The following is a 24,577-nucleotide window of genomic DNA, read 5'->3' as shown; positions in this document are numbered from 1 at the left end:
TAACCACCTCATAAGTGAACTCAAATCATAAGGTGAACCCAATGGCCAGCAGGAAAGGCTGATAGCAGGGCAGCAAACTCACTGCTACCAAATTGCTCCAATAACTTGCACAAATGGGCTCCAGGATCTGCGTCATGAGTCCGAATGGAACTGCTGTGTAGGCAGAGGGTTTGTCGTGACGTCTTGCTGCTTGATAGAAAATGGCTCATTCTTCTGTGTTTTATTGGTCTTTATCAACAACTTTTTTTTCTTTCTTTCTTTTTTTTTGTAAGAAAGGCTCTGCAGAATTGACTTCTAGTTGCAAATCCCTACATCACATCTCCTGACTACAGCAAAGCAATTTTCCATCCTTTCTCAGCATTTATCTACTCAAGCTTTCTACAAGGGAAATCCCTTCCACTTCAGATTGGCTCTGATACTGTGCTAGATAAATTTAGCACAGAGAATAGTCTGGCAGTGGTCTAAAGATGAGCCCCCAGGGAAGACTCAGAAGCATTGGTTTGTCCTGCAATCAGAAGATACATGTAACTCGTGTCCAGGACATTCCACTCCTTGCAGGGAAAAGAGGTCATATTTTATGACTGGCCAGAGATACCTAATAACCTGTAAAGAAAATCAGATATGGCGTTGTAGAGGAGAAAGTACGCAATTGAAAATTCTTGAGTGTTATAGTTATGAGAGTTATGGAGTTCAAACTGGTAATTATCCTGGGTAACCTTCTCCGGTTTCCACGTCACTTCCACTTACTAAAAATGTCTCAAATGTTATAATGTAGATACCCGCATCACGAGCATTGCTACCTTTGTGCCTACGTGCAACAATGATAACTAATCTGCTGTTTTCTAGAGCAGTAAAGAAACAAGGACTGTCAAGCATATCAGGGAAGAAATTACTAAAAATTGATTTAAACATACTGCAAGAAAATATATTTGAAGTACCCATAATTAAATGAACTGGGTTTAGGGTGGGGGAGGTTTTCTGGTTTATTTTCTAACTTACAATCAGGTTTGGTCTTTGGAACAGCCAAGTTTTCTTCCAGCTCAGAGGTAGGCAGCCCAAAAGCAGAGGAATATTCAGAAAAAGAATTTCAAAAAGATTTTGGAGGAAGGGTTTTCAGGTGAAATAAAATGAGATCACCTTTAGCTAATATTTCTTATACTTCTTCCTTAAATAATTGCCAGACTTTGAAATACTTTTTTTTCTACTCTATCCTGCTTTCTAATACTTACCCCTTCACTTTAGAGAGAGACTGGCACTGCTCTCTGTGGTGAACAGCGACAGGATCTGAGGGAGTAGACTGGAGTTGTGTCAGGAGAGGTTTGAGTTGGATATTAGATAAAGGTTCTTTACCCAGAGACTGTTTGGGCACTGGAACAGGCTCCCCAGGGAAGTGGTCACAGCACCAAGCCTAATAGAGCTCAAAAAGTGGTTAGATATTATCAGGGGCTTTTTTGTTCAGGGCCAGAAGTTGGAAGATCCCCGTGGGTCCCTTCCTACTCTAGGTGTTCCACGATTCTATGAGTTGCAATGTTTTACCGCTTTTACTGTGTAAAAGCTCTCACTTTCTCTGGAAACTTGTTTTTCCAGTCTTCCCTGCACATTGATCTTAACTCCATCATCACCACGTCCCACTAGTCTGCATCAGTCAAATACAAAATGGCCTTCCTAGGACATTTACATCTCCCAGATGTAAATCACATTTTAATCACATCATGCAGAAATGTATCTTGAAAATGCTTTAACTCCACACTCACCAGAGTTTAGTGGCAAATACGGGCAGATATCTGAAAAAACCCTGTTCCCTACAGCAAAGAGGAAATGTGCTCTTTCAGGCAATCCTCTTTGAGACAGAGATCTAATTTAAGAAAGACCACCTTGACTGATCAGTTTCAGATCTGAAATTTGTTGTATTCATTCCGGGTACTTGCTGCACTAGTTTTCTTCCGATAAGTACTATTTTAGCACCACCTGTTTTCAGCATTGCCCACTAATCATCAGAATGGTTTATAAAATACATTATTAAGTAATCTCGTAGGCATCTGCCTGCTACATACTGTTTATGATGCTGCAAATGAACACCCTAAAGGATGTTTTTTCTGCTGGAGAAATTTCACTAACTAGCTTTTTAAATTATATTTTGGGGGAAAGGGAAATGAGATCAGTACTGTGCAGAGATCTTCCCTTACATACTTCTTTAAACCTTGTTTCATACTTCACCTGAAGGATGGCCCTGGTTTATTCATTGAAATTGCCTTGTATGAGGACTCCTATGATGAAATGTACCAGTCAGGCTACGATAACCAGCACCAGCCTCCTCCCCTACACTCTTTCATCTGCTTTTATCTAATAACATCTTGAAATATTTGGGTTTATTATTTTGGGATTGTTTGTACTGAGCACACATAAATGGTGCTGCTCTGGGAGGGGGTCTTAGCACACATTAACCTGAACAAATTGAAAAATGTATCCCCTGCAATATTGACTTAAACGAAAGGATGAGTCAGGAGTCCAGCAAGAGGTCACTCCCACATCCAAAAAAACCCATAAAGCTACCTCCCAGCCCCTGAGACAGCAATGTGTGACTCCCAGTAGGGACCTAAATGAACTTGGATCTTCAACAGGCTGAATTAACCACTGTTAGCAAAGACCTGTGTAGCTCAAGTACTGCAGATGGCAATGTGACACAGGTGACAGTTTAGCCTGCAGCACCTCAAAAAGAAGATGAAAACAAAGAGCAAGGAGGAAATTCTGAGTCCATGCCCATCCTGGCAGAGGAACAGCAGCTAGCACAGTTCCAGGTACCTCACAACCTGTTCCATGCTGCAGCTCCTCCTGGCAGCGCTGGAGGAACAGCAGTGGTACCAACAGCGCAGCTTTGCCAGTCTCACTCTGCAGTTTGTGTAGAAGAGTAGAGAACCAAGGAGTGGCAATGAGGAGAGAAAATGGTGGTTTTGAACAAGTGCAGGATGCTTTTGTTTGCAAAGCATTAGGAGTCTAAAAATTATAGATTTCCTGAAGCCACTCTCATAGAGTGATTTTCCATAAAGCAGCTTTCTTCTGGCTTAGGAAGGCATGAATCAGCAACAAGATGGAGCTGCACTGGCAGCATGATTCATCTCACCTTTGACCACCACTTTCTGTCTCTTCTATGAATCATTCTTACAAATTATTACTGACACAAGAGCTAACCCTTTGTTGATACCAGAATTCCACGAGTCATCAAAAGCTTTAACTTTGACCATGATCCAGTGCCTAGTGAGCTCACTAGGATTTTAAATTTATTGCGCTTCAGACTAGATTTGTTATGAGAATTCAAGATACCATGGCACAGACCCTACCTTGATTTATTCCAGCATGAACCAGGATAAATTCTATTTGCAACATCAACATGAAGCCAGAGCAAGTGAAAGATTTCAGTCAGTGCAAATCAGGCTTGCATCTCTGTATTATGTCAAGGCATAAAGAGCAGCACTTACAGCCGGGGTCTTACATAATGGCTCTGGAGATTATGCTAATCTTCAAGTCTAAAGGTGAAGTCTGACTCAGTCCTATTTCTTCCCACCATTTTGTATGAATTCCCTGATGATTTCTGTTCTACTGACATCTCACCTTCCCCTGAGAGATTTTGGGCATATGCAGGGCATGGAGACAAGAGATAGCAGTCACCCTCCATTCCTCATAAACAAACCCAAAGTTTGAGCAGGCCACTTTTAATGTCTCTCAAGCAAGCACTGAACTGGACCCTGCTTAGTTGCATCAGGCCCAGACAGATGTATGTGCAGCTAAGGGCCTCACTAAGATAACAGCAATTCACTCATTTGGATTTTTCCTGTTGAATGAAAATTAAAGCGTGGTTCAGTTTACATTAAGGTACCTTATTCCATTCTGAGATCCAAGTGTCAGACTGCAGCTGTAGGGCAGGGCAGCTCATCAGGGTCATGCTTTTTAAGGATCACACAAGGCATGCCAGGGAATTACCCTGTAAATGTGTGGTTCTCTTACTACTGAACAGCTTCTGATCCCTGGGCAATATAATAGAAGAGGTGCATGCTTTCAAAAAGCAGGCTAAGTAGCTAATTACTTGTTCACTAAGAAACCCACCTAGTATAAAATAAATGCTTAAGTTGTTCTGCATACAGCTTACAGAAAGGAGATTTCTGGCTGCACAGTGTGATAAGCAGATAAGAAACAAAGGAACTACTTCAGGCAGATAATAAAATTCCTGATAGTATAGACCTCTGCTCCCATACAACTCCAATTCAGCATGATTTCCATAAGAGTAAAGCTAATTACTTTTCATGTAGGACTTCATGGAATATTTCTTGGAAAGCATTAATTGAATTATATTGCCAGCCTAGGAGCTCCAAAAGGAACCTTGACTGCCACATGCCTGTGACCAAGGACCAAATAACTTCCTTTCTGAATCTACAGGCGAAGCAAAAAGCTTGATATAGGCACCAGGACTGAGAGCCAGTCTGAACATTCCTTTCAGAGCTATAGATTCATTAACTTCTTAGCCTCTTTATTAAGCCTAAGCTATTTATAGAACCACAGAAATCAATGAGTCTGCTGATTAAAAGACATCTACATGCATAAATCCTGAGGTACTAACTCATAACTGGACTCAGCATCACTAAATCTGAAGTCAAGAAAAAGCAACCAAGAAACAAGAGTAAAGCATGTTCCTGACACCCCTTTCATCATAGCTAGCTTGGCTAACCACATCAAACACCACTAAAAGGCAAAACTCACATAAAAAAATTCCCAAATCAACCAGAAGTTTGAAAATTTGGTCTATATTTTAAACTCCTCAGGCTCAGAAACACCAACCATTTTATGTTTCTAGTACATCCAGCAGAAAAGGGATCTGACTTTCATTCTCAGGTGCTCCCCTAATAAAGGAACAATTAGTTATATTTAGAGCAATAAACTTCAGTATGTTTTCATATAGATTAACATTTCTAAGCATTTACCCCTTAGTGTGTGATCAAACAAGACTTCAGAGGGTTCCTTTACAATGCCCAGCTGGGCAAACAAAATTCAGCCTTATTAACATAGTCTTATTACTGAAAGCCCAAAGGAGAGGGGGGATCAAAAATAAAATAATTGAGAGGGCAGAGCCATTGGTTCAGCCAGGAAAAATAAACAGCTGTGAGGGGTGCCACAGTGGAAGTTCATGAGGTTCAGTCCCACAGTGCCCATGATCTCAGTAAAGGTGGAATCATCAGTCCTTCAGATCAGCTGAACTTCACTTTTAATTAACAACCAGTCTTTCAAATCAGTTGAACTTCATTTTTAATCAGATTGAAAGGTTAAGCACCTGGAATCTTTGCTCAGGATCTTTTAGATTTCTTTTCTTTAAACGTAATGTAATGGTAGTCAAGTTAGACAGAATTGTTTAATCATTTGTACAAGAAAAGTTGCCTATCTCAATAGAAGTGCCCTTGTAATCACTCTGTAAATACAGTTGTATCAACCTGGTATAGGATAACAGGTTCAAAGCTGTAAACCCTGGCAATTTTTTACCATATGATCGGTTATTATGGGCATTAACTCATAAGGTCTGCTTGTTATCATGATAGAGCCAGATCCCCAGGGGTCAAGAGGTTTATGTTAAAGCACATAGTGCTGAGTAAAGAGCACGTATAAACCTCTATTGTCACTGAACCCAAACACCCTCTATTCTTCCCCACCCCGAACAATAAATCGAGGACAAGAGACACAGGCATTCTTCTCGATCTTGTGCTCACCTCAAGTGCTCTAAAATGCTCTCAGTGTCTCGAGAAAAATCGTGTCTCAGAAAATGCTCTGGGTCTTTCTCAGCACTCCTGTTGGGAGCAGATGAACCAAAGTGTCGAAGGCAGGAATGGGCTGAGCACAGGTGAGCCTCGTGGCAGACCCACCTGGCTGCAGTCTAGCCAGCCTGGTCTCAAATAAGACAAGAAGCAGGTTTTTAAAAGAGGTGGTTTTTCAGTGCTGTGGATGAGCAGGACCTCAAAGATGATCTTAAGGTTATCTGTGGTGTTTGCCAAAGGGAGAACACTCAGAAGCTGGATGGGGCTTTGTCTTGAAGTCACTATGTGACCCTGAAGGAGGACTGTAGAAAAGTCAAGTCAAAAACTTCCCAAACCCTTGATTTTACATAGTTCCCACAAAGTTTTTGAGGGTTCACAAGGTATTTCCTTAAGCAGCAGTATTGCAGAGTATCTTTGTATTAATGCTCTTCTCCAAATTGCTTGAAATTAGTTGCCACAGCCTTTTCTTTTCATGTTAGTGGTAGTGGTGGTAGTAGTGTTAAAAAACACTTCAACTTAGCCACAGTAACTAAGTTGAGTTTTCACATCTTCAATCTTTCCAACCTCTGGGCAGTTTTCAATAAAAAAGAAAAAACTGGCCAGCAATGTATATTCAATGTCCACATCTAGATATATAATCAAGCAGCAGTTCTGTAAAGGGCAAGTTAGTTTTCAAGCTGGCTGCGCTTTCAAGCCCTAGACCTGATCACTTTGAATGATTTCCTTCTAGATTTTGCAGGATCACGTTAAGGAGGTCTCCAAGCAGAAAAACAGCAAGTGCAAATTAGCCAGCAGCATGCTGGGGAGAGAGAGATTGGCAGCCCTGAACAGATGAGCAAGAAAGAAAGGAGATTAGGGGGCCCCTGGATAGCAAGAGAGAAAGAGCAAGCAGAAGGAAAATAATCAAAAGGATTGGAGAGGTCAAAGTTTGGAGTGCCCAGATAGAGGTAGGGTGGATCAGGGCCCAGCATGCTTGTGGAGGGATGATAAGAGCTGGTCAGATTGTGGCTGTTGCCAGCCAAAAAACATATTGTGGTAGTAACTACCCACTGAACAAGGCAGAAGGAGGACTTTTCCAAGGGTACTAGCTCTATTTGTCTATCTATGCCCGCTTCTTTTCTCCCTCTGCATGTCTCACTAACTGTTAAATACTTCCTTTGTGCTCCTCTCTACCCAGATGAACCACAGTAGGAAAGATCAGTGTGAACCCCAAGACAATGAAAGTTCACTTATTACGCCTCTGCCCTTGACACAGCTTCAGTACCTAGCAGAAAGATACCTGACACAACTGGGATCCACATGGCAGTATTCCATAATGGTACAAAAAATATACCAAATACACACAAAATCCTGAAGCTTGGGTTTCTGCCAAGCAGACACAAAGGACAACTGTGAAATCCTGACATACTGAATTGGTCCAATTTCAAAATGATAAGCAGGAAGGAGACATGAGAGACAAGTTATCAGGGATACCTAGTAAACCATATTTTATGCCACTGTGACTAAAGCAAGAACTTGCATTTGCTGAGACATGGTAATAAATATGGCCATATATGGCCAGTATCACATGTGTGTGTGCATGCAAAAATAAACATATGCATATATGTGAATGTGCCCTAAATATGAGACATTTCTCCACTTCATCAGATCCACTGCTGCTGGCACCTGCTGTGGAAACAACCTCCATCCTTCAAGAGACTCCATACAGCTCTTCCTTAAGGATCCCTGTCCTGAAGCCACATTTGACAAAAGGATTTTTGCTTTGTGTGTGTCCTGTATGAAGAAGGTTACCCTGGCCCACGCAGCACAGGCATGGGGCTGGACAGAGATGCTGGATTCAAAGAAGGCACAGGCACGCTGCCGAACTCTTTGGCCAAGTGAACAACTACTTTGAAAGAGCTCTGTGAGCCAGGCTCCTCTTTGTTCCCCTCAGCCTCCCATTGCTGCTGCTTCACATGATTATTCTTTGGCCAGGACACAAAGTCCTTGGAGAGACAGTGTTTGTCTTTCAGAAGGAAACTTAATGTAAGAGTGAGTAGGGGATTGCAAATATAAAATAATATAAAATAATTTGCAGAAGCCTTTGACATCTGCCAGAAATAATATGCATATATATAGACAGGAACCTGCAGGAGTAGGGAGTGATTGCCTTGCTGCTCCATGGTCCCTGGAGATCCCCAGAAAAATAAATTTTTACCCCTTTAAGGTGACAGCTGAGTCGTTGTGTAATCCCTCCTTGCTGTGCTGGCAGCCCAGTTCCCTGCCATGTGGAAAAGAGCAGAGCACAGGGACAGATTTTAGATGGTGAAAATGGCCAGAACTTCCTTCTAACCAACACCCTTCTGCTTGCTTCCACCAGCAGATAGCTTGCTCCTATATTCCTGCATCAGGAGCCAAATCCCTTCCTTCTTGGGCTGGCCAAGAAGCACAAGGACTTTGATGCTCAGTCTGCCACAGGCAGGTTTTGGAAATAGCTTTCACTAACCCGAAAACATCTGTTTCCTTCTTGGAGGAGGAATACCTTGCCTTATAACCAGGAGGTAGCATTTCATCATTTGTAGAATTTCATAGCTCTTAGGAGAACTACACCTTGGAATCTCTGCTTTTGTTTTTTTCTTTCTTTTCACACACACAGTGGCAGCATATTAGCATAAAAGTTGTGCCGGTGTTACTTTTAGGGGTAGCTGGACTTGCTGTCATTGTGAATGTAAGGAGCTGGCTGGTTAAGATCAGATTTCATGTTTCACATAATAAAGGGCAGAGGTAAAGAGAAGCTACTACAAACAAATGTAAAAAAAAAAAAAACATGTCTGGAGACAATGGGAATCAAGGGAAATTGTGAAAAAGCCTCAATATATTTTCAAGTAAGCCACTTCCCTTGAAGTAAAATGCATCAGGAGTAAGAGGCAGAAAGATGCCTACATGTCTGTCTAGATGGCCTCAGAAACTATGCTGGAAAGCACAGGTAGCACTCAGAGAAGAGGATTTGTGGGAGCCGCTGAGGGAGCTCCCCAGGATCCCACTCTTCCCTCTCCGAAAGCCTCAGCAAATCCTCCCCCATCAACAGCTGATCCTTCCCCATCCCCAGTTTGTCCTGGGGGATGCACAGCATCCCTTTGCCACAGCACAGGCACAGATGTGTGGAGCAGATGCTCCAGCACAGGTGTTCTCCCCCAAAGCTGGCATGGCTGTGGGGAGAAGCCTCTTCCTGCCCAGGGAGGGCTGGGGAGCAGCTGCTCTGAGCACCTCGCAAAGCCCTTGGGGGCCCTGATTCTCTCCCCCTCTCATGGGTTATCAAGCTACACCCAGGCAATATGGGGGCTCACTGAACACCCACTTACACTCCTAGAAATTCCACATCAGAGATGTTCATGAGTAGGAAGGTGTTTCCCAGATGGCAGTGTCACCAAAATCATTTGGGGGAAATTGTTTGAAGCGTGCATCGACCAGCACAAATTGCTGCAAGTACTGTGCTGCTGTTTTGTCACAGTGTAGAGCCTGCACACTGCTGGACACTTAAAGCCCAGCCATAAAATTCACTTTCTGTGACCAGTTTGGGCAGAGGAAACTGAGGTGTGCAGAAAGGCTACCATCCCTACTTCATATGGGAACTCTAAAAAGAAACAGCTAATTAAAGACAATGCTGCTCTGCAAGGTGTCATGGCATTCACTGTGCTGATTTCCCACTGCCTGTTGTACTTCCTGGTTTATAGCTTGGGGGATCAGCTCATCCACATCAGATCTTTTTTACAAGACTGATTTTTAAGGTGTTTATTTAGAAATAGGGTTGGTTTCTAACTCTTGAATTATGCAATCTTTTATTTGCAAAATTTTCTGTACTCTAGGCTGTGGACCTACTGTGTCATGTCAATGACTTGTATGAAGTCATCACTGGGTTATTTCCCCACATGTACCCTGAAGCCTCTTACCATTATTTTGTTTCCACCTCCTCACCACAAGGTGATCAGCAATGTATGGTTAAACAGACACAGAGCTTTATTAAAGATGGGTGAAGATTGAGAAAAACAAACTCAGAATGTGCTAGGACTGGAAGAAGGTAAAGCAAAGGGCAGTGCCATATCGAACGTGCCACTTGCCTTGCGCCTTTCATTTCCAGAGCCATGCAAGTAGCTGGGGTGATAGTGTTATCTGCTGACTGCACTTCTGCAGCATCAGGGCAGCCTGGCCCCACCCAGCTTGCCCTGTGCACCGATGCAGAGGAAAGACAGGAATCCCCTCCACCCTAGAGCCCAAGAAACCACCAGCAGCCTCATCTCCTTTTCTACCAGCAGCTTCTGCTACCTTGCAAAACAGAGTGGAGACTGAACTGGGAATGAAGCATGATCATCTGTATTTGTAAGGTGTTCAGGCATTTCCCAGCCCATGCCAGTTGCTCTCCCAGCCCTTCCCTGGCACAGTCCAGAGTCAAGGACTTAATCTGAGCTGGCTCTCAGCAGGAAGCTGCCCTCTCCTGGAGTACCTCCCTAGCATAGATACAAGCTTTTTGTGTGCCGGCTGCTGTCTGTGCCTGGGCATGTCCCCAGGTACAATGGACTATTATACAAGTAGTTGATAACAATTCATGGCTGTTCAAATGCCTGATATCTCTATTGACCAAGATATGTGCTTCTTTCATCAGACAGCCAATGTCACTTCAGCAGAGACAAGTTCAACCACAAACTTCCAGTGGGTCTCTAGAGAGCTGATGGTAAGCATTGCAATTATGCTTTTCCAGCAACCATTTTATAGCAAAATAACTCTCTGCCTGTAAAACATGACCAGGACTCAACAATAAATTCCATATTTGAATCAGAGGGCAAAGCTTGGGTCTTTTAAGAAATACAGGCTTACTCATCCCTGATGAATACCTCATTAACTTCCATTAGCATTTCATTGCGCATTTCCTACTCTATTTTACTGAAACTCCACCTTATCCTAACTGGAAGATTCACTAACTGCTCCCCAAATATATTCTAAATTTGCCAGAGAATTTACCTGACCCTTCATCCCCCATTTGTGATCACTGCCATTCCCTCACTTCTTACTACAGCTTTGGATCAGAACAAGATTTCCACCAGATCAGAAAGTGCCTTCCTTCAGCAGATAGACATGCACCCATTTGGCTGGCCTGATCCCACTGGCTGCTCGATCCCACAGCAATTTGCAGCTCTCCCATTTAGCCACTCCATCCCACTTTCCTGAGGTCTGTCAGAGCATCCTCGTGGCTAAAAGCTGCCCCAGGGTGTGTCCCTCCAGGCTGACAAAGGAGTTAAACACATCACGCCCTGTAATCCACTCCCATGGGACACTGCTGCTGTCAGAAATCAAATCCCATCTGCAAAGAATGAGGAAAAAAAAAATCTACTTCCTCAGCCAGGAACACTAACTCAGAAAATACAACCTGGGTCAGAGCATTCCTCAAATTTGGTTTTGCCTCAGAGTTTCCTGTGTTAAAAGCCCAAGGGAAAAAAAATTAAATCATAGTTCCTCTGTAAGCAGTTTGGAAACACAGTGCTCATAGGGAAAATGCCTTCTGCATCCCAATCACTTACCACAGTGTCCACTTTATCTATAGTAAACATTTACATATTTCCAGAATCCTACACTGCTCTTCAGTTACCATTTTAAAATATTAATAGATACATATGTATTGTTATACATATTCAGACACACAAATATATATATGTGTGTGCATGTATATATTCACACACATTAAAAAACCAATGGCACCCATGCAGCCACCTAAAATGTCCATGCAGAAAGGTGTAGGTTTAAAACCACACATTTGGAAAAACAACAAACTGTAATTGCAAATATATAACTTGAATGCATATGCATTTTGCATAAATTAATATTGAATGCCTAACTAGCTATACAGATTGTGGATCTTTTTTTAGAAGCTGTTTTAAAAAACACAATCCACCATATCCATGCCAAACTCCTCCTATTTCTGTGGCTTCTTGGAGAGTACAAAAGTACCAAAACAGTAGCTGCCCTCTAAGGTGGAAAAACATCTTCTGCTCCAAAAGGATCAAGATATAAAATGAGGGGCTCTATGTAGAGAAGTCTTGACATTTCAAGTGCCTTACGTCAGTTTGCACAGCAGGGAAACTGTTCCTATACAAGGTCCTACCCCTGAGTCATGGCAATCCCAGACACACCCAGAGTTTGGGTAGAGAAGTAGTTGAGTGCAGCCACGTAGAGAAAGACTTGGAGGTGATGGTGGATAAAAAATTCAACAACTGGCAATGTGTGCCTGCCGCCCAGAAATCAAAAGAGATCCTGGACTGCATCCAAAGCGGTGTGAACAGCAGGTCAAAGGGGATGATTCTACCCCTCTGCTCTGGTGAGACCCCACCTGCAGTGCTGCATCCAGCTCTGGGGACCCCAGCACAATGAAGGACAAGGAGCTGTTGGAGCAACTCTGAGGAGGCCACAAAGTTGATAGGAGAACTGGACCACCTTGCCTAGGAAGACAGGCTGAGAATGCTGGGGCTGTTCATCATGGAGAAGAGAAGGTTGTGGAGAGACCTCATAGCAGCCTTCTAGTATCTGAAGTGGGGCTACAGGGAAGCTGGGGACTCTTCCGTAGGACCTGCAGTGGTAGGAGAAGGAATAATGGGTACAAATTGAAAGAGGGTATTTAGGTTAGACATTAGGAAGAAATTCTTTACTGTGAGAGTGTTTAGGCACTAGAACAGATTACCCAGGGAGTTTGTGGATGCCCCAACGCTGGAGTTCAAGACTGGGTTAGGTAAAGCCTTGAGCAACCTGGTTTAGTGGGAGGTATCCTCACACATGGCAGGAGGGGTAGGACTAAGTAATGCTTAAGGTCCATTCCCCTTAACATTCTATGAATCTATGTCTAATTTCAATTTGGTCAGGAATTGCTTTAAAAATTTTTCTGTTCTCTCTTCCAAATCACTATCCGTCCATCATCTACAATCTGAGTAACACCAACCACACACAAAAGCACAGGCAACAGACTGGCCAAACGTGAACTGAGTTGAGTTTCTCATGGAGCATTTATGCAGTATCTGCCATAGACTCAAAGAAGAAAATAAAAAAAAAAAATCCAAGCACAATAACCACTACCTCCTTATTGATTATTGTTAACTAAATGAGCAGGGACATGAACAACTGGAGAGTTGGGCACAACAGGGTAGGGACCAGGTGGCAGGTACCTGATACTGATGAGAGAGGAACATATGAGGGCACCTCCAGGATTGCTGCTCCAAAAACATCATCTAAACTTGTAGTGTGAGACCTCATCCCTTTTCTAGCCCATACACTCAGGTCATGATACCCAGGAGTGAGAATCACTACATGTTCAACTTTCTCCATGAAGCAAAATGCAAGACTGCTTGCAGAAGAAAAGCTTTTGAGTGTTGATCCCTTTTTCTTCAAAATACATGAAAAATTTGCCACATTAACTCTCTCACAGGATGAGAACAAATTTCACTCATACAAAAGTCTTAAAATTATCCAGAGACCGCAAGCTCCCTATTGCTAGCATACAACAAGCTCAGAACAAAATTTTATTTAAAAATACACTTTATTTACAAGACATTCAAACTTCATTTTGATAAAAATATAGCTGTATGTAAAACCTTAGGTGATTTCTCACTAATGGTTAACAAAACCACAGTGGGATTCAGAAATCATAGAAATTACACTTTGCACATTAAATCACATAAGGAACAGAAAAATTGGAGGAAACTTGTAAGCAACACAGCTCCATAAATGTAACAATCTTATACAGGGACACCCTCACATCAAGGTATCACTGTTCAAATAAAGTATTTAACATAGAAAGTGCTTCCACTGTACAGCAAGGTAAATAGCAGAACTTATAGGAATGTTCATAGCTTTTGAATTATCTTTTACCAAGCTTTCTCCCAAGATGTTAATGAACGACCAACGAACGTTCCTGACTTCATTACACCTTCCCAGGTTTAGAAATCCACCTTTCTTAAGAAGTTGGTTCAGGTAGTCTTAATAAAGAATTTAATTGTACATAAACAGATGTGCTCATATCTCAGGATGGCTTCTTAGATAACACTTCTACACAGACCACAGGACACAAAATAGTCTTTGGAGTAGCTCGCATGAAGCCATCCTTAGAGCTTGGGTAGAACTTCTCTTTGGGAAAAATCCAGGTCCCAGCACACTCCCTTCAAAGTTCAGAATAAAAGGGAGCATTCAGGACAGGAAGCATTATAATCAGGAATGAGAAAGGGAAAGAATAGCAAAAAAGAAAGGTCAAAAAGTGGCCTGCAACGGTAACCAAAAGTGGGTGTATTTTAATAGAATGGAGTGCAAAAATTAAACCAGTGCATAAAAAGGTATTTTTAAACTGTGTTGTTGGTAGATCACCATGACCAGGCTATCAAAACCATCCTGCTTTTATTGAAGAGGCAATGAGGAAAAACATTAAGAGGAAAAAAATACACTAGCACTATGAGTCAAAGTAGGTATTACAAAGAAGGAAAGGTAGGTATTATAAAGAAGGAAAAAGAAGTCAACTGAAAACTGGCAAAACAAAGGCAATATTCCTGAAAATAGTGGCAGTTTTCTTTATAATGAAGAACAAAGGCAACACTTGCATTTAGAGAGTTTCAGAAGAAAAAAACTAACAATCAAATTGGCACTTTTGGCAGGTATGAAAAGGTGACAAAGAATTGATTCCCTTTAAAAAAAGGCACACAACTGATGAAGGCCAGTAAATTGCTTTTGCTTTCAGTGCCATGTTATTCCAGGTTTCACTTTTACTGCAGAATGATCTGATTTCATCATCATCCTACTAAGTCACATGTACAACAGGCTGTGGATCACATCCACAGGAGCTGGACAACCAGTTAGAAGTCACACATAATTTAAGCAGATCTCCTTTGCCACCAGCAGCAATGGACAGAAGGGACAACCACTACAAGAGAACCTAAAAACCAGGAGAGACAATCAAAAGGCAGTGCTTCAAGGGGACAGAGCAGCACAATCAACCTGCATTTGACAGGGAGGGAAACAAGAAACTTGGCTAAAGAGGCCAGAACACAGCTTTTATGACAGTGCAATAGTCTACAAAACTGGATTTAGAACAAGTGCCCATGGATAAGAGCTGAACTGCAAGAACTGAAGGGAAATAGGCCAATACACACGGATTGGAAGTCTCCCACAGAAGTAGAGAGGGGACACACAGTACAGGAGAAAAATATTTTGTTACTCAAAGGAAGGCAAAGATGTTGGTCAAAAACCTTAGCTGAATACCCTGGAAGTTCCAACACAAAAAAAACCCCACAAGGTTTATTTTGTAAATAACATGGCTTTGTTTTGCTTGCTTAAGTAATAAAACAAATTTTAAATCTCTTTGTTTTCTAGGTATGAAGATTTCTATAATCCCTGGTATTTTTCCATTTATTCACAGGTAGCAGTTACAGTACATTCAACCAGACAAGAGAAAATAAAGTTTAAGGATGTTATTTCATTGTATTTTCAGGTTACAACACTTTTAAAAGTTTTTAAAAATACATAGCCATGGTTTTAACACTTGAAGAATAAAAACTGTGCATTTTGACATATGCCCCAACATCACACATACTAGTTTTCTCTAATTCCAGAGTACATACTGACATTCCAGCTTTCAACCATTTAAAAAAAATATGTATATATATACATATATATATACACCAAATTACCTGATTTAAGATACAAATTATAAAAGGATGCTTGTTTTAAAGAATATCCGGGAAGAAAATTCTCCCATCTACTTTGTTGTTATTTTAAGAGATTTCTATTCCAGTTCTCAAAAACACAATAAATATATTTGTTATTTACATCAAAGCATCATCACAGACAAAAAGAGGGGGAGGAGGAAAAAAGAACAGAAGAAAGGGCTGTCTTACTTCATGGCACATGCTTTTAAAAGACAGAGCAATTCTTACAATGTTTCCTGATTTACATTAACTCATGCAGTAACTGCCAAGCAAGATCCTGCTACTGCCAGTGGAATCAAAGAGGTTGGAGGATCAAGCTCTTAATTATATTAACAAATAGGTTAATTTGTATGATACAAGCTTACAATGAAACAGTATAAAATATTTTAATTCATAAAAAAGTCTGTCTAAAAGGGGGAATTATAATTCTAGAAATTGGCTATTTAGACTGAAATCACCACTTCAGTAAATACTACATTTCAAGCAGCAAAATACCCTGCTGTGTGTTTTAATACTCATTGAATTATTGCAATCACCTTTATTAATAAGGAGTTGGCTGCTTTTAAGCCATCCTTACAAGGAGATCCTGGTATTTTCCCAGCCCAGGCTGGAAATCAATTTGCCCTTTCTGTTAAGGTGTCACTGAGGTAAAAACACCACTATTTTACAAAGGTGTCCCTGTGAATAAATGGATAAAATAGCCTGTCCAGGCCACACAGACCAGTGAAAGGCTGCTTTTGACAGCAAAATATATTTGGAATCTTCTGGATCTGATCTGCACAGCCGAGGAGACCAAGCCCTAGACTCAGTGTGGATTGAGTAGTGGGTTTCCCCTCCCAGAAACCTGTGGAACACACCTGGCTGAAATCCAGCACTGGTGACAGGGCACATCACCTTGTTTTCCTTAGAGCACCTTTGCATACCTTCAGAAAGAGCAAGCAGCAAAAAGATAGTAAACTGCTTCACTAAATACACTTTGAAATGCACCTTTGGGCAGGGGGAGGAGGGCCAGGGCACAGGGTAGGGTTCAAGGCATCGAGACCTTTAAAACCAGTCAACAAGAAATTATTGAGAATAAACCAGGAAAAATTTCCTGGTTTAATTTTTTAAAGCTCCCTGTAAGTGGTAATACTGCATACAAGGCTTTAAAGGTGCTTCCTTAATTAATACAATATTAAATTATGCCTAATAATAGAATTTCAACTGTTCATAATAAACACATTAGCTTATTTATTCAGCATGAATAATGACAGACTCAGTGTTAATGATAATACAATCATCCTGCACAATGATGAAACAGACCATGGCTCTTGGAACTCGTGTTGTCAGGAGAAGGATAAGAAGAATTTTAAAAGACTTAGTTGTACAATCACAACAGTGAAAAACATAAAAGTTAATTGGATGACTGCCTGCATTTCCATTTGCTAGAATCAGTACAGACAATGCTCATAGGTACTGGTTTGTTTCACGACAAGCAGTCTATTCCTCAGCACGCTCATCTGTGATTAGGCTGGGACTCCAGTATTACCTGGAGCAAGACCAGCTTCTGTCCCTAAATGTAGGGGTCAATCAAGAAAATAAAACAAGTCAAGATTCCTGAGTTCTTCCCCTTAGACACTCTTAATTTCATTCACAAACTCCACTGGCCAGAATTGTCACTGTTAAAAATGAACTGTCCATGCAAAAATGGGGTTTAGGGATCAGTAAAGCATCTCTACTGAAGTCCTTTATAAATATACAGTACTTCAGCCCAGTACAATCATTAACTGGCCACAGGGCTTTCAAAGAAACAGCTCATTCCAGCAGGAAAGGCCAGAGGTTCTTTCCCAGTGCTGCAGGCCATGAACTGCAAACATCAGTGCAGACAGAGAGAAACACACCCCATCCACTCTAACAGTAGGAATTCAGCCTTAGTTTGGCAAGGAACTGGGTAAGGCTGCATCACAAAAAATCACATGAATCCAACAGCCTTGATGGAAATCTTAATCCTTATTTCAGGTACAAGGGGGTTTTAGGTGTATTTTGGTTTACAGCTAAAGCACAGAAACCTTTTTGCCTCACCAACTTCAGCTACAACCACGGATGCCCCCCTTCCCAGCCAGGACGTGCTTGCTCCATGAGAGCGTGACACAGAGCAGAGAGAATTGCCTAAAATCTCGTACTACCCGACTGTGATTTGTCATCAGACACGTCACAATTTTTCACGTTTTTCACACTCTCCTCTGCCACTGGGTCCTCCATAGAGATTTCAACGTCACTGCTCCTTGAGCCATTGTCTCTGTGCAGTGCAGAGGGGGAGCTCCCACTCTTCTCCCTGTAGCCATTCGTTTCAGCCCGGGGGGGCTCCCTCTGGCTGCAGCACAGCTGGGAGTCACAGGCTTTGGAGATGCAGGGTGAGCTGCACAGGGGATGCAAGGTCTTGTGGTCAGCATACTCGGGCTGGATGGTCACAGAATGGACTCCTGCCTCATGGAAAATCTTCCGGATTTTGTAAGCAGCGTCTTGGTAGTCGGAAGGGGTTTGGCACTTGACGTGAAGAGTGGCAATGTTCTTCCCGCTTGCAAGCTCCCAGACGTGCACCTCGTGGAGGCTGCTAACCCCTGGTACACGGGCTAGTCTGTCAGCTGGAAGACATGGGGGAAAGGTATTAGGGGCTTTGGTGCACTGGCTAATTATCAGCTGTCTCACTAGGCACCCTATCCAAAAGCAGCCGTGTCAAAACTATCATTTTAGAAGAGATATATTTGATATAACGTGCCTACTCCCAGCTGCCTCCAGTTCAGCCTCCAGGTGATGAGCATGGCACCCTTCCTTTTGGATTCACCCATCCCTCAGGCTCCCTAATGGCAATTTACCAGCTGTTCACAGGGAAGCATCACTTTCCCCATCAAGACCCCACACCTCCTGGTTTCCTTAAGCCCTGAGGATGAGGGAATTCCAGAAATACCCAGGGCTACTCCACAATTAACCAGTGTGAGCAGCACCTAAGAGCTCCAACGTTAACCAACCTTAATGGAAATTTCTAAAATGTTTTGGAAGCTTTTCTGAAACAGCCACTGCATGGTTGGAAAAGATTGGAACTCCAAGTTGTTTCTTTCACAAATAACCCACACAAAGCATTAACAGCTCAAGACCTGGTACGTTTGATGTATTGTTGGAGTACCACATTCTCAAAATGCATGCTTTAACTAATCCAGAGAGATTTGAGTCATGTTGCTAGGACACAGGCATGTGATTATTTCTCACAGTTCTTGAGAATTTAGAGCTATTGTGAGTAAATAATCCAAACATATAATTCTACAAATAACATATGCATTGAAACACGCCATTAAAATTTACAGCATTTCAACAACAAATTTGACTTACTCAGTAGTTGCATATTAACACCTTTGGGGACCATCTGCAACAGAATAGTTGAGGTCTCCTTTATAAGTGGGAATGCAGAAGACAAGATGATGAACACCATAACTATTGTCAGGCTTGGATCGATGTAGCACTGCCAATTACACGGAGCATCCCCCAGAGGACGTACATAGAAGATTGTAGCAGTAACTACCACGACCACAGACCCAAGTGCATCTCCCATAACATGCAAAAGAACACCTGGAACAAACAGCACAATTTCCATTAGTGGGGCAGGGTTGGGGTTTTTTTAATTTGTTTTGGTTTTTCTCCTAGGGGGAGGAGTAATACTGAGTTTTTCAAATATGTTCCAGTTGACATGAAGAATGCAATATTCCAGCCATTAATTTCATAACCAAAGTCTTCAATAGTAGCTTTTGGAAAAAAAACAGCAAGGGAAATACTGACTCTGAAGCACTGCTGTGTGAGTGGGATGCATTATTAAGCATGTAGGGTATGCTAACAACTGCTGTCCAACTGCAATGCCATGGTAACACAAAATGTGCTTGCTTAATTGCATGAAGATTATTAACAGATCCTGGCATGCTAAATTAAAAATTGATGACTAAATCTATCCATTCTACCCTGGAAGTTGAGAGCTGCAGACCACCCCCAGGAGCAGTTACCTTCCCCCACCAGTTTCTGTGACTGCTGAAATCTGAAAAATTGCCTAAGCGAAATCCAAGCTGGCTCCAAATACCCCCAGACTCCAATTTTTAGTTCAAACTTGATTACCAGTCATATTAAAGCTTATTCCATCAATATTGCTAGCCTTCAGACCTGCCAAAAATCAGAATCCGGTTCTAGAGTCAGTCACGTGGTTTAGTGCCTAGACTACTCTGAGAGGAATGCTGGGCGCCTCTTTTTACATCTTAAAGATGGTTTTGTACAAAAGGTAAAAAAACAAAACAGGTAACATACTTATAGTAACATATTTAGCTGCTCTTTAAACTGCAGTGACCAAAGCAGTCTTCCTGCCATAGAGTTACAATAATCCAAGAAGTGCCTTTTCCTTCTTTTTTTTACTACCTAACATAAACTTCCCTCTTCCCATCACTGCTCAAACTCCAGTTTTGTTAGTTTTTACTGTCCAGACCCAGACTTTATTCCAACCCACGTCTGAACTCAGAACATCTCTCTCTATATGAAGTAAATTTCTTCATCCATTTTTTTTTGTTTGGGGGCTGTGAGAGAAGAAAATGAACCATCTCTCTTTAACAACCCTATCACATACACTTTCTAGTGAGAAGCTGTTAAAGGCTCCCCCAAAACTCACTAACAACACAGTCAAGAGTTTTGATGTTAGATACTGGATTAGCCCTAGAACTCTGCCCATGCTGCTGTTTCTTGCCATGCACCTTGATCTGTGTGAGAAATGAAGTCCACAACCTCTGGAGTTCCTCCAAATCACTTGGGTCAGATAAAGCACAAACTCCTGGTGAGTCCAGCTCTTTCTGCTGGAGTCAGGCATGTTCTGCCCCATTTGGCAGACTACCACGGGGTTTTACTCCTCCTTACAGTGTTGCAGTGTTTCCCTTTCATTCACAAATAGTCCTGATTCAGCACAGGCTATCAGCTGTTGCACTAACAAGAGAGACAGGCAGGATGCAGTTGCATTGCCCAGGCAACTAAGAGAGCACAGCTTATAAAGAACAGGAAAATGTTTCAGAAAGCCTCCTTTAGAGTTAAGGAAAAAAACCTAACTATGTCAGAATTTTGATGAATTAGTAATAGAGAATAGAGAATTTGAGAAAACGTTTATTTTACATTCTTAGCATCATTAATACGTACATCCTGGAAATGCATCACAGAATTAGGGCTCAAACAGAAATGTATCCATTTCCCTATTAAATCCCAAAAGCTATGATTATAAGCTGGAAGGAAAAATGAATTTTTGCTAAATGAAGTCAGTATGGTACTACTGCTATCATAGGTAGCAGTTTCCAACAGCTTGCATTCCCCAGTTTAACTGAACTACTCTGCATATGCTCAAGCATAATAATTTCACACTACAATAATTAATCCTGCCAGACAGAACCCATGGATTCCTGTTCCTACCAGTTATTAAATCAAGGAAGCCATTCCTCTGCCAATCCATTTTGTCCAACCATGTTTTTCAGGAAGGCTCTAGTTCCATAGCAAAAAATTTTTTTGCCAAGTGACTATGAATTAACTTGTTAGTTAGCTAATTTAAGTTCGCTTGTAACTTAACAGGAAAAGTATGGATGGAATCAGAATTTTGAAGACACATATCTTTATGACTACAGAAGCAAGGAATATTTATAGACAATAAAAATAGATTTTGCAAAGGTGACATACTAAAGTAACACTTAAAATTTCTTTTTAAAATCAAAGAAGACATGTATCTTAAAATAACTGTCACAAAATTCCTTATCCTTCAGATATTTTTTGAAGGTTTCCAGCATCTTTATACCTAAGCACTGTGGGTTCAGGCAAGCAAGGCCTTCTCTAAAGTAATTGGTTCCTTACCCTTCTTTCCTTCATCCCTGAGTGTGACAGTTTGCTTATCTTGATCCAATATTCCTACCACTATAATGCCAAAATATCCAGTGCCACCAACTTTTAGACATTCAAGCAAGTGTTGTGGCTCTAGCACATGGTTTGATTTTCCACAGTATCTTCCCTTACAGACGCATTTGTGTAGCTCTGCAAACACTTTTGAAAGACACACATACACACAAAAAAAATAACCCAAACCAAACAAAAAAAAAAAAGAACAGCAAACCCAAGCGCCTGACTGCCACATTGACCTCTCAACTGAATTCATGCAAAGCAAACTCACACAACCTTGGGTGAATATCAGCTGCTATTGGTGACCAAGAGAAACCTGAAACTACTGTTCTGATTGAGGTTTCTGACAGTCCTTTCGTTGGGGACAGTATTTCATATCCTTAAAGAGATTTGCTTTTAGCTCTGCTCGGAGTAGGCACATAAACATGCATGCATCAAAACACCTACACAGACAGGGAGAGATACATGGGTAATTTATTCCTAGGAGTAGCTCTATGTTTCACTCCACAGATCTGCCAAATTACAACATAGGAAGGGGCTGATCCTGTCACACACTCTCACAGGAAGGGGTTCACACATGCAAAAACACCATGCTGAAGCACCAGTTTCAGAGCTCTCTTCCTTATGCTAACAACAAAACATTGTCAACCTAGGGATTTAGAAGAGCTTGTTTTCTGCCCAAAAGCATTTTAGGGTTGAAAATTGCAAAGATGTGCCTGTGATACCTTCCTGTAAAGCCTCTAATGACTTGAGCTTAGTGCAACAGGGTCTGTGTCCTTTCCAAATGCCCAGCTGCACTCTTCTAAGATCAAAAATCAAAACGAAAGCATACTCAAAATCAAGTCAGCATGATACTATTTTGTTACTACTTATGCTATTCCATACAATCAAAGACTTTCTGCTAGAGATAACTGGATCCAATTACGTAGAAGAGTCCTGGACTTCTCACTTCTCCTCCCTTTCTTACTGATATTTGTGGGTGTGTCTGAAAATGTAAAATAGAAACCATAAAGTGTTTGAAGTTAATTTAAAATTAGCAGTATACTCCTATGCCATACCTCTGATGTTCAAAGCTTCAGACTTTTTCTCTTTTTTCTTCTCAGACCCCCCTTCAGGGCTCTTTTGGTCATTTGGTGAATCACCTGCATTCAAAGAAGAAACGCTGTGTTGTGTATAAGTTCTACAAACAGAAAAAACATCAACCTTCTCAAAACCAACTCACTTCAAAGATGACAAGAAGAAAAAACAAAAACAACAAAAACAAGCCAAAACATTTCCCATGCAGCTCACCAGGCAACGCCTCCTTCCCCCATCCCGAGGGGACACCCAGAGCCCGGGCTAAAGTACAAGGTGAGAGAGGCGGGGATGCTGAGAGAGCTGAGTGAGACCCTCCGGGGGCTTGGGGCTCTGAAAGGGCCCGGAGCATCGGGCCAACAGCTCGGCGGGTCCCAGGGGAAAACGAGAGGGACGCAGGGATGCTGGAAGGAGGGAGGGGTGGGGAGAGATGCGGGACACGAGGGGGAAGGCGAAGCGCAGCCGAAAGGCACCTGCTTCATCCTCCTCGCTGTCCGGGGCCGCGGGAGCAGCGGGGGAGCGCCGCCGCCCGCGGCAGCAGGAGCCCCAGTCCTGGAAGACGAGGAGCCCCACGATGTTGACGGCGAGGCCGAGGGTGCCGACGATGAGCACCAGCTGGGCGTCATCGATGGGCTCGGGCCGGGCGAGGCGCAGGACGGAGTCCACGAGGATGGTGAAGCAGAGGGCGGTGAGGAACACGGCGTTGCTGAGCGCTCCCACCGCCTCGGCGCGCCCGTAGCCGAAGGTGGCGCGGGGACCGCGGCGGCTGCGGCGGGCGATGCGCCCGGTGGCCAGCCCCACGCACAGCGAGATGAGGTCCGAGAGCATGTTGAAGGAGTCGGACACCAGCGCGATGGAGTTGCCCAGGTAGCCGGACACCAGCTCGGCCACGAAGAAGCCGACGGTGAGCACCAGCATGAAGATGAGGCGGCACGTCTTGCCCGAGTACCGCCCCATGGCGGCCGTGCGCTGCCGGCCGGGATCGCTCCAGCGCCGCCGCCCTCGCTCCTTCCCTCCGCAATAAGAGCGGCTGGCCCGGCACGGCACGGCCCGGCCCGCCCGGGGACACCGCCCCGCCCCGCCCCGCCCCGGGCAGCCACGGCGGGCCACGCGAAATCCACGAAACCTGCGACAGGGAGAACAGAGAGGCGCCGCGGGGAGCGGCAGGGCAGGGCTCCCCAGGGCTGGCCTGTCTGCGCTCCGGCCGCCCCGAGACGGAGCCGGTTATTGGGGACTTTTGATGTTTTATTGATGACGGAAGCGCCAAACCAAAGGACAGAGTGCCATCTACTGAGCCAGCTCTTTTCCAGCCACCGGCCTTTAAAAGGTGTGTCAAAAAGCCAAGCGAATCCTGGGCTCTATCCAAAGCAGCGTGGACAGAAGGTTGGAGGTGATTCTCCTCTACTCGGCTCTGGTGAGACCCCGCCTGCAGTGCTGCGTCCACATCTGGTGACCCCAACATAAGGAGGACACGGAGCTGTTGGGGCAAGGCCACAAATTTGATAAGAGGACTGGAGCACCTCACCTGTAAAGACAGGCTGAGAATGCTGTTCATGGTGGAAAAGATTGTGGGGAGACTTCACAGCAACCTTCCAGTATCTGAAGGGGGGCTGCAGGGAAGCCAGAGAGCACCTCTTCATCAGGAATGGTAGTTATAGAACAAGGAGTAATGGTTACAAACTGAAAGAAACAGATTTGGGGTGATAAGATACTGGCAGAGTGAGGTTGTGGATGTCCCATCCCTGTCATTGTTCAAGGCCAGGTTGAATGGGGCTCTGAGCAACCTGGTCTAGTGCAAGGTGCCCCTGCCCATGGCAGGAGTCAGAACTTGATCTTTAAGGTCTATTCCAACCCTTAACATTCTATGACCACAGTACCTTAGAGTTCACAAATCTATCCTTATTCTACAAGAAAAATAATTGCATGGACTTTTTAACCTACAGGATAGTCTCCAAGAACCATGATGAGATAGTAAGCCTTTAGCTTTTATTTGTAGACATTTTGTTGCTGTTGTTCTTATGACAGGTCTTGCAAAAATGACAGCCCGGCTTGCAAATGGGAAAA

General features: G+C 42.9%; 1 protein-coding gene across 1 annotated transcript; it reads right to left on the bottom strand.

Moving 5' to 3' along the window:
* Positions 1 to 15,253: 15,253 nt before the first annotated feature.
* On the bottom strand, positions 15,254 to 23,522 carry SLC30A10 (solute carrier family 30 member 10). Its single transcript, XM_033056375.1, has 4 exons — positions 22,987 to 23,522; positions 22,498 to 22,581; positions 18,872 to 19,108; positions 15,254 to 18,129 (listed from the first exon to the last, which is right to left on the bottom strand). Exons 1-4 carry the CDS (start codon positions 23,468 to 23,470, stop codon positions 17,654 to 17,656), a joined length of 1,281 nt encoding a protein of 426 aa, XP_032912266.1. The 5' UTR covers positions 23,471 to 23,522; the 3' UTR covers positions 15,254 to 17,653.
* Between the last annotated feature and the right edge of the window lie 1,055 nt (positions 23,523 to 24,577).

Source organism: Catharus ustulatus, chromosome 3, assembly GCF_009819885.2.
Source record: "Catharus ustulatus isolate bCatUst1 chromosome 3, bCatUst1.pri.v2, whole genome shotgun sequence".
Classification (NCBI taxonomy): Eukaryota; Metazoa; Chordata; class Aves; order Passeriformes; family Turdidae; genus Catharus; species Catharus ustulatus.
Note: the sequence above shows the minus strand (reverse complement) of the source record. Positions and strands in the feature narration are given on the sequence as shown.

What these genes read in the sequence shown, in the direction of transcription:
- SLC30A10 (XM_033056375.1), bottom strand. Translation starts at nt 23,470, where the DNA reads ATGGGGCGGTACTCGGGCAAGACGTGCCGCCTCATCTTCATGCTGGTG. An exon ending in CAGCGAGGAGGATGAAGCAG is followed by an intron (nt 22,582 to 22,986) that starts GTGCCTTTCGGC and finishes CTTTGAATGCAG; the next exon opens with GTGATTCACCAAATGACCAA. An exon ending in TGTTAATATGCAACTACTGA is followed by an intron (nt 18,130 to 18,871) that starts GTAAGTCAAATT and finishes CATGTCTTCCAG; the next exon opens with CTGACAGACTAGCCCGTGTA.